The sequence below is a fragment of the Thunnus thynnus genome, chromosome 23 (genome assembly GCF_963924715.1).
Source record: "Thunnus thynnus chromosome 23, fThuThy2.1, whole genome shotgun sequence".
Taxonomy (NCBI): domain Eukaryota; kingdom Metazoa; phylum Chordata; class Actinopteri; order Scombriformes; family Scombridae; genus Thunnus; species Thunnus thynnus.
This window is the reverse complement of record NC_089539.1, coordinates 22,415,793-22,425,600: the sequence shown is the minus strand read 5'-3', so window position 1 is coordinate 22,425,600 and position 9,808 is coordinate 22,415,793. Positions and strand designations below refer to the sequence as shown.

At 37.9% G+C, this 9,808-nt stretch overlaps 1 protein-coding gene across 1 annotated transcript; it reads right to left on the bottom strand.

Annotated features, from left to right (window-relative positions):
• Window positions 1–455: 455 nt before the first annotated feature.
• cwf19l1 (CWF19 like cell cycle control factor 1) lies at window positions 456–9,023 on the bottom strand. The gene is made up of 14 exons (XM_067581391.1): window positions 8,907–9,023; window positions 7,714–7,798; window positions 7,479–7,563; window positions 6,902–7,003; window positions 6,606–6,820; window positions 5,491–5,606; window positions 4,962–5,046; window positions 4,726–4,863; window positions 4,446–4,629; window positions 4,211–4,290; window positions 3,073–3,282; window positions 2,431–2,550; window positions 1,740–1,837; window positions 456–1,608 (listed from the first exon to the last, which is right to left on the bottom strand). Exons 1-14 carry the CDS (start codon window positions 8,927–8,929, stop codon window positions 1,464–1,466), a joined length of 1,686 nt encoding a protein of 561 aa, XP_067437492.1. The 5' UTR covers window positions 8,930–9,023; the 3' UTR covers window positions 456–1,463.
• Between the last annotated feature and the right edge of the window lie 785 nt (window positions 9,024–9,808).

The following is a 9,808-nucleotide window of genomic DNA, read 5'->3' as shown; positions in this document are numbered from 1 at the left end:
CATATAATCATTTTATAAAGGATGACTCACCAGACTCATCAACTTGTACCAAAATATGTTTGTTTTTACGTTTTATATAAAAAATAATCTGATCTTTATAAAACCTTATAGCAGCGCTAACAACATGTGACATGTTGTTGGGTACATTTCCTCTGACGTCGTAACGGCCGGAAACGAAAACTACGGCTGAAGTTTCTAAACGTCAACTTTTTGTTTTTGATCTTGAACCAAAACGGAAAGATTTAGACTCTGATAGGACAAAGAAACTCACCGACCTATGAAACAAATACAATTTTACATTTTTAGAAGCAATTATTCAGAGAACTAAATGGTTCAAATGAGTAAAATATACAAATAAATGTTGGATTTTGGATATTTTGTTTCATGGTTCAAACTCCACTGTGGACAAGATGATGTTTCCTTCGTGGTTTTAATGAACAATTAGACACAAGAAACCCAAAATAAGAATTTAATTGTAGTTCATTTACAAAAACATTTAGAAAACAACTTTCTCTGGAGGGGGTGAAAACAAAAAAACCTCTATAGAAATGTATAGAAAAGGTTTCTGAGCTGCTGTACAGTAAATCTGTTTACAGTTTTTTTTCTGTTCTTATCAAAAGTCTTTCTAAAGCCTCCGTCTGTGTTGATTTAAACTTTATTTATCCATCAATTTTGTCACTTTTTAGACTTTCTGCAGAGACGTCTTGTTGTTAAATACTGGAAGTAATGATCACTTGAGCAGGAAAAATATAAAAAAAACTTTGAAAATTAAAACCAACAGTGAGGTTTTTGGCTTCTTGTGAATTACAACTTCACTTTGATGAACAAAAAGACTGAAAAGTGACAAGTTTGTTACATCATAAAGCGACAGGAAACCAAATTCATGTGTTTTGAAGTCATTTTTTTGTAGAATCAGAAACGTTTAAACGGAGACTTTCATGACCCAAGAAAAAAACCCACTGGTATAAAACACCAGCACCTCATTTTAAAAGGAGACAGTTCCACATTTTGGGAAATACACTTTATCGCTAAAAGTGTAAAAACTCGACATTTTACGGGAGCTCACGTGACGGATTGTTGCGACATTTTTTGTCGATAAAATGTCAGAAAATAGAGAAAAACGCCTGTTATCATTTCTTACAGCACAAGGTGACATCCTGAAAAATCCAAAATCCAAACAGTTTAATATTAAGCAGTGTGTCTACATGCAGCTAAATAACCAGGTTACTCGTTTCCATGGCAACTAAGAAAATAACTAACACGGTTACTTAAGTGCATGTAAACACACTGATGTAACGCTTCAAATCCTTTCATTTGGAAGAGAAATCAAATTAGTGTACTTCCCAAACTGTTTTAGGGATGAAAAAACAAAAAAAACAGCATTCATTACATCAACAACAACGATCCTGCCTGTGTGTGTGTGTGTGTGTGTGTGTGTGTGTGTGTGTGTGTGTGTGCGCTCGTCAGTCGTCCCAGGCGAAGTCAAACGGCTGGAAGTCGTCTCTCAGCTTTGTGCAGCACTCCTCCTCTTCCTCTCGAGTCTGTTTACACTCCTTCCAGTCCGCTCGAGTCGGGATGTTCAGTAACGCCTCGCTGGCCAGAACCTCCCTACACACACACACACACACACACACACACACACACACACACACACACGCGCACACACACACACTTATTTATTACAGCAGAAGACATGAGGGTGTGTGTCTTCAGCGTTTAGTGTGAGAGTCTGTTCTCACCGTCCAAACTGCAGAGGAAAATGTTTCTGGATGCGGTAGAAGAGTTTCTCCCCCGAGTCCAACTCCACGTAGAAGTACGGCGTCCCAGGAGGAGCAATCTGAACACAAACAGACGGATGTTGTGAGCTTTTGTATTCACTAGAGGGGTGTGCACAAATACAAATACGTTATTAGGCAAAGCACAAATAGTGTTTTTTTTTTGTTTTTTTTTTAACGAATATTTGTTTAATGCAAATATTCTAAAAATTATTTGTTTTCGGGAAGAAAAAAAAAAAACATGTCAAATACCAGCGCACATGTCGGTCAGCGGGTCTCAATGAGGGGAGACACATCCACCTGCTAGGTTGTTTATTCATGAACACTTTAATTTTCTAAACTTAAAAGCCTAATAAAAACAAAAACAGGATTTTTAAGCCTCTTTCGACTTTTATTCAAATACAAATACAAATATTTTTGCTGCCTCAACAAATACAGATACAGATACTGGGCTCACTGCACATCCCTAGTATTCACTATATTGTAAAAATTGGAAAAAGCTTAAACTTTTGGATTATGAGGGAAAAAAACAACCTTGTGAAGATAAATCAACTCTGATGTGTGTTTTTAGACCTGTGTTGTGTCCAGGTGTGTGTTTCTGTATATGTGTGTGTGTGTGTGTGTGTGTGTGTGTGTGTGTATGTGTGTGTGTTACCTGTTTGAGGTCGGTGTGTTCAGGAATCTCCATCAGCTCCATCTGTTGCTCCTGAGCCTGAACCATGAACGCCTCCTTGATGTCCTCCGTGGTGCAGCGGTCCAACGGCACCGGAACCACCTGGAAAAAAAAAACAAAAACATGGACGCTCATTAGATCATGACGGATCAGAATCTCTCTGAGGAAGACAACAGTTACCCCGAACATGAATCTAAATCCTACAATGAGACAATTTGCTGCTTTTCTCTGTTTTATTTGATTATAAACTGAATATTTTTTTGGTTTAGAACTGATGATCAGAAAAAGCAAAACATTGTGAGAGGAACTTTTCACCTTCTTTACTTAACGATTAATCGAAAAAATTAATAAATAATGAAAATAATCACTAGTTGCAGCTCTAGATGGCATTTAGTTTTATTTATTTGCATGTGTAAAATCGAATAAATGACAAAAAATAAAAATGCAGATTAGTGTGAGAAGGAAAAAGTGCTTAATCATGACTTCCATGACTTTTACCTTAATATAAAATGATATTCCGACTGTTAAAGAGACAGTACACAATATGTTATGATGAATAATAAACAAAAGAAATGGTAGATATCATTTTAATCCAGATCCATAAGATACGACATGAATCTGTACCTGCAGCTGCAGATGTTGGCTCCTGTAGTTCCTCTCAAACAGCACGCAGCGTTCTCCTTTGCTCTTGTAGAAGCTCTTCAGGGCCGACTTGTACTTCTCCATCTCCTCCACCACCTCCGAGCTCAGCTCCACCACAGACTGGTAGTGACCGATGGGGAGGATCAACACGTGGCGAGACGTCAGGCCGCCTTTAGCCAGAGCCAAGTAACACTGCAGAGAAATAATACTCTGGTTATAGTGAGTTTATGATTATAGTCTCAACTACTATATGATTGTTATTATTCAACCAATCTGTGTTGATTCTTTAATGATTATTCCACCTTTAGCAGCTCTTCATCAGGATTAGTAGCTGTTTACTGACCACCAGATGGCGCCAAAGTGAGACGTTTTCAAACACTTTCTAGCTCCAAGTTATTAAATGTGATGATATAAATATTGAAAGATAGACTTGAAGACAACACTCACATGTATTTTTCACATTTTTCCTAAACTAAAAACTTTCACTTTAACATTTTAATACTTTCATTCATATTTATACTTTTCCATCTTCACAATGTTTTCCTTTTTTTCTCTCTTATTCTGATTATTGTTATTATTGCACATTAGATATTTAACTCCTCTAGAGCAGTGGTTCTCAAAGTGGGGTCCAGGGACCCTCAGAGGGCCTTGAGGGTTTTCCAGGCGGTCCACAGCAACAAGGGGAATCATTTATTTTCACTATAATTCCATCCATAAGTAACACAACGACACAATGTGTGACTATTTCAGTCATGAGTTTCTGTAATAAGACATCTGAAAGCAAAAATCTTATCAGATGGGGGTCCGTGGTCTAATTCGTGTCAGTTTAGTTTAAAATATGTAAAGAGAACAGATGGTTCTGTCCTGTGAGAACCAGGAATCTCCAAAACATAACAAAACTTTTCAGCTAAGAAAAATAGCTTTGTAGCATTTTTAGGCTAATCTGTTGTTTTGTTTTGTTTTGTTTTGTTTGTTTCTTTTTAAGTTTATTTAGCTTCGGAAGCAGAGACATGTTCTCGACCCATAAAGGAACATTTGATCCTTCAGTTTATCTCATTGAATTCCAGTGTATTTAATATATTTGACTGTGTATTCATTATTATCTGAGTGATGGACTCACGTGTGATCCGATGCTGATGACGAGGTGTTTCTCCACCTGAGGACTGGCCAGACAGAACCAGCAGGGACCAGGAGGCTGAGCTGAACACGAGAAAAACAATAAATAGTAAAATACTTTTCATTCTCAGTTTACTTGTACAGTTTTAACACCAGCAGCCCTTTTAGTTAGACTTTAATCTTCTGCTTCTTCTTTACAAACAGAAGTTCATCATGTTTTCTGGTCTGGTCGGACTCACGGTGCCTGCGAGGTTGTTTATGCTGATGCCCGTCTCCGTCCTGCTGCTGCTGGTCTCGGCCTCGTCCGTCTCCCTCCCAGCGTCTCCACTGCTGGTCTCCGTCCGAAGGTCTCTTCCTGCCGCGACCCCGAGGACCTCCGCCCTGCTTCTTGCTCAGGTCAAAGAAGAACTGATTGGCCGGCTCCTAAAGACAGAGAGAAGGTTTCAAACTCTTCAAAATGAAAAAAACGCAGTTGATATAAAAACCCTTTTCACAGGAGAGGAAAAATAAGTATTTCACCTCCTCGGCTGCGGTGCCGAAGCCCGTCTTGTCTTTTCCGGAGCGTCTGTAGGGGTTTTCCGTCACGTCCTGCGGCTGCTTCACCAGCTCGGATGGATCCATGGTCTTCATGGGGATGATGTTGAAGGCGTACAGATACTGCAGAGACAGACAGACAGACGGCTGTTCTACGATCCGTTCATCAAAGTCTGACAACGCAAAACGAAAACTCTTTGCGATACAGACGACACACGAACCTTCTTCTTTGCGGGGTTGTTGACGGTTGCCAAGGCGATGAAGCGGCTGACATGCTGAGCGTTTTCCTGGAGAATAACATGATTCCTGAAACGAAAACACATGTAGTAGTACTGTTAAAGCTGACACAAAGTTTTACTGCAACTAACAATTATTTTCATTATTGATTAACCAGTCGACTATTTTCTCAATTAATCAATTAGCTGTTTGGTCTATAAATGTCTTAAAATATCTGATTTCGTCCCGACCAACAGTTCACAACCAAAAGATATTCAGTTTACTGTCATAGAGGACTAAAAAAACAGAAAGAAAAATCACATTTAGTAAAATTTGGGCATTATTTTCCATACAAATGACTGTTAATCAATTATCAAAACAGTTGGTGATTAATTAAGCTCTTAAAAAACAAAAAACCCACATTTTTGTAATTTATAAGTGTGCAGTTACTCCTAAATATCACATACACGTGTTATGACTGCAGCAGGGAATCAGTTCTAGTATATGAACATCTAAAAGTAAACACAGGTGCACCTGTATGGAAGTCTCTCGTAGTGAGCGCCCTCTAGTGCTGCGAAGTGGTAGCGCGGCTTCAGTTTGTCTGCAAGGTTGGCGACGGCGCCGCTCCCGCAGAACTTTGTGTTTACTTCCTGCAACAGATGAGACGAGACCAGACAAGAGTGAGGAAACACGACCGGATCGAAGAGATACTGATGTGAGCTGCACAAACGGTTTCATTCATGTATAAATAGATGATAAAATGATAAATGATAAAAAGCAACTTTTAGAAACTTAAAAACACGTCTAGATTTTCAAATAAACTGTGGATCAGTATTAATGACAATAGTGATTTTGTTCTGTTTCTCAATCATTTACGTCCAAAAATTAAACCAAAATTAGGATGACTTAAAAAATATGAGGTTTTCCTCGCTGTAATCATTCCTCCTGTTCATACTGGATATTAAAAGATCCTTCAAATGTGCTTTCAATGTAAGTGATGGAGGCCAAAATCCACAGTGTGTCCACACAGTCATTTAAAAGTTGATGTGAAGCTTATATGAGGCTTCAGCAGTCTGAGTTAGTCATATCAAGTGGATATCTGACACATTTACAGTCTTTTTAGCATCAAATTCCCTCTTTGTGTTTCCCTGTTGAGCTGCAGGTGGAAGTATAGTAACAAAAAGAGGAACTTTGGCACTAAAAAGACTGTAACATTGAAAGATATCTACTTAATTTGACTCATGTGGACGCTGAAGCTTCATATTAGCTTCAGATAAACTTTTAAATACATGTTTGCACAGAAGGAGGACTGTGGATTTTGTCCCCCATCACTTCCATTGTAAGGTCATTATGAAAAACATGTTTCAATGTTCATGTGGGCTCCTGACTGTTGATTTAAGAGAAATTGTGAACTCGTCCTTTAAAGTAAAACATAAATTCAATCTTCCTTATTGTGTAAAGTAGGTTTTTCATACAAAAAAGGTTTTAATTAACTGTAATTAAATCCAGTTTTTGATTTTGTCTGTAATGAATCAGAAGAATTGCAAATGGCATCAGTTACAATAAACTGACTTAAAAACCACGCGTGAAACTTCGTCCATCCTTTTAACAATAACTTTTAGATATTCTGGATTCTGACTCTAAGTTACCGGGTTGTTTCCGTAGTTCCACACTCCTCGAGGCCACTGTGACGTCAGCAGGATGTCGACTCCTCTGAACTTGGAGCTGCTGGTCAGCGGGGCGACGAGGGCCGACAGATCTTTGGACGTGAAGCAGTGAGCCGGGGCCGGCTCCTGCAGGGCCTCCCGACCGCTGACGTAGGCGATCTGTAAGCCCGACACGCCCGTGAACACGCCCCGCCGACCTGAAACACACACACACACACACGTTCAATAACGGGAACTTAAATGTACAAATCAAACCCTCCTGTGCAGCGGTGTCCTACCCAGGTACGTGATGTTTTCAGCCAGCTCGCAGCCGTCAGCGCTGGAGAAATTCTTCGCCGTGTCCTGGCTCGCTGCTCCGAGGATGTACGTGTGGATGGGAGCTGAGGGAGGACAAAAGAAGCAAAAACTGAAAACCTGTGATTTCTTCATCCAGAATCCAAAATTGATCAGTGTGTTTATGACTGTTGGACCGAGATATCTTTGTTTTCATAAAAATTAATCATTCTTCTTAGTTTTGCTGAACAAACTAATCTGTCGTAACAAAAAATCTACCAACTGTAACGGCAATTCTTTTGATTCAAGTCCAAATTCTCTGATTGCAGCTTCTTAAATGTGAATATTTTCTAGTTTCTTTAGTCCTCTATGACAGGAAACTGAAAATCTTTGGGGTTGTGGATAAAACAAGACATTTGAAGACGTCATCTTGGACGCTGTGATCAACATCTTTCACCATTCTCTGACATTTTATGGAACAAACAACTAATCAAGAGAATAATCGACAGGTTAATCGATAATGAAAATAACGGTTAGTTGCAGCCCTACATCTATGGCTACTTTTCTAGCAGTTGTTCGTACCTTTCTTGGCTCCAGTCTTGTACTGCTGCCACTCGGCCTCGGCCTCCAGCGTCGTTCCAAAAAACTCTCCGACACACAGCAGCAGCTGCAGGGAAACAACAACAACAAACCGGACGGTAGATAACGTGATAACTACTGAACATTTCACCGACTCCAGGCTGAGTCGTGTCTGTAAAAAGGACACAGAGATATTTCAGATTCAGAGCGTGATGCTGCAGCTTTATGACCGACTCACGTCAAACTGTCCGGTCTTCTTCTGGATGGTCTGGACTCGGTTGAACAGAGCGTTCAGTCTGCCTTCAACATCCCCACATGCCAGGCTGGAAACAAACACGCACTTTAATGCTTTTATATCAACTTATATCAACAATACCTCATAGGATATTAACAACAATGACACTAAATACATATACAGGCACTCTACTCATCAAAAATCAGCATAACATTCGTTTGAAGAAGCATTCAAGAGTCCAAATAACTCATGGCTTTCTCTCCCTTATGTTTTTCTCACAGCCTAAATAAAACTTTAATGGTGCGTTACTCCTTATTAAAGATGTACATTTGGGTGTTTTAAACCAAAATGTGCCTTTCATCAATAACATTTAAAACAACTGTAACAGACCCGGTTGTCACTCCAACAGCTTGTTGGTGAATCAGACTAAAAGTTTCTTAAGATTAATGAAATTTGGTGGATTAAATATGTGCCGAGTTTTTCAGTTCCATCTACTAATATTGATTACGTACTGACATTACGTCCTACCTTGTTTATAAATGTGCTGATAATTTATTTAATCTTAATTTAGCACATTTTTGAATGAGGTTCGGTGCGTCCTTCAATGTTTACAAAATGGGCAGATTATTAATTTAATCTTAATTGATCACATTTTGAGCCCTACATAGTTTATAAACGTGCAGACGACTCATTTAATCGTAATTAAGCAAACAACAGCAAAATAGCAAATACTCCCACGTTGTTTACTAATGTGCCGATGCATAATTTAATCTCAATTTAACACATTTTCGAGTCCTACCTTGTTTATAAACGTGCAAGTTATTAATTAAATCTTAATTTAACACAGTTGAGTCGTACCTTGTTTATAAATGTGCAGGTTAATTTAATCTAAATTTAGCATATTTTTGAATGAGGTTTGGTGCGTCGTGTGTCGGTTGTTGTTGGATCTTTGCTGCAATTAAAACAACTGGTTCTGTATTTGAAACACGAGCTGAAACGGTTAAGAAACTGTATCTATTCCAGTTTATTTACATTTTTTAAAGAAATAATGTGTTTTATTAGACAGCCAAATCTAAAAAGCAGCCAGTCGCATCAAGCTTTAAGATAAAATAGAAAGAAAAACCGCCACAGATTAAACCACAACGATATTAAAGCGATTAAAGCCACAGGTGAAGTATTAGTAAAGTATAACTTACACTCTCACTGGCTGTTCTCCCATTTCTTTTGGCTAAATTACAGCAGACAAATGTTAAAATGTGTAATTTGTACTTTTCGAGCTTGAAGGTTCAGTACGTCGCTAATAAACGTCCGACAGAAATGACAGTGGAACCTTTGACAAAGTGTCCGTCTCCCCATAATCAGGCTTCGTTTATTCATAAAACGTCGCTGCTGAATAAACACCACAAATATGTGTAATTAATTTATTTTTTTTAGCATCTATTTAACATTATTTAAGTTAATAAAAATATAGTGAAGTCAGGTTGCTACCAGGAGAGATTTTAGAGCGGACAGCGTGGTTGCCAGGTTTGATTCTTTATACGCAAATTTAATTGTTTTGGATTAAAGACAAATAATTAAACACTAAAACAACATAAACTTAACTCATGATATCCTTAACAGCTTTTTAAGGAGCTTTCATCTCAGTCTTCATCAGTAATCTTAGATTATTTTGTCAAACTACTATTTCCGAGGTCAAGAACGACTTTGATACTAAATAAAACACATTTCTTAAAAATATATATTATTATTGTTATTATTTCTTTAAATAGTGCTTCTGAAAATGTATTTGTACCTTATTCCCTTCATTCAGTTTGAGTCAATCTGTCTGCATGTGGTTGGATGTTTTATTATTTTCTATTCAATTCTGGCAGGCGAGCAGGTTTTCAAATGGGCTCAAAAAATAAGTCAGTAAGAATGCAAGCTAAATTTATTTTGAAATAAATGAATGATGTTTTATAAAATTAAAAATAAAATAGAAAATCTGGACCGCAGCTAATGAAAAGTCAGAATATCTATAGACCTATCTCAAGACCAGTTTCTATTTTCAGACTTTATATTTTATTGTATTTGATTCTTTATTATTCAAATTAAACTTTAG

Bases quoted from the DNA above. Each gene is read 5' to 3' on its own strand.
- cwf19l1 (XM_067581391.1), bottom strand. From the start codon at position 8,929: ATGGGAGAACAGCCAGTGAGAGT. The intron at 7,564-7,713 runs GTGAGTCGGTCA...GTTTCCCTGCAG, and splicing joins AGAAGACCGGACAGTTTGAC to CTGCTGCTGTGTGTCGGAGA. The intron at 4,630-4,725 runs GTGAAATACTTA...CTCTGTCTTTAG, and splicing joins TCGGCACCGCAGCCGAGGAG to GAGCCGGCCAATCAGTTCTT.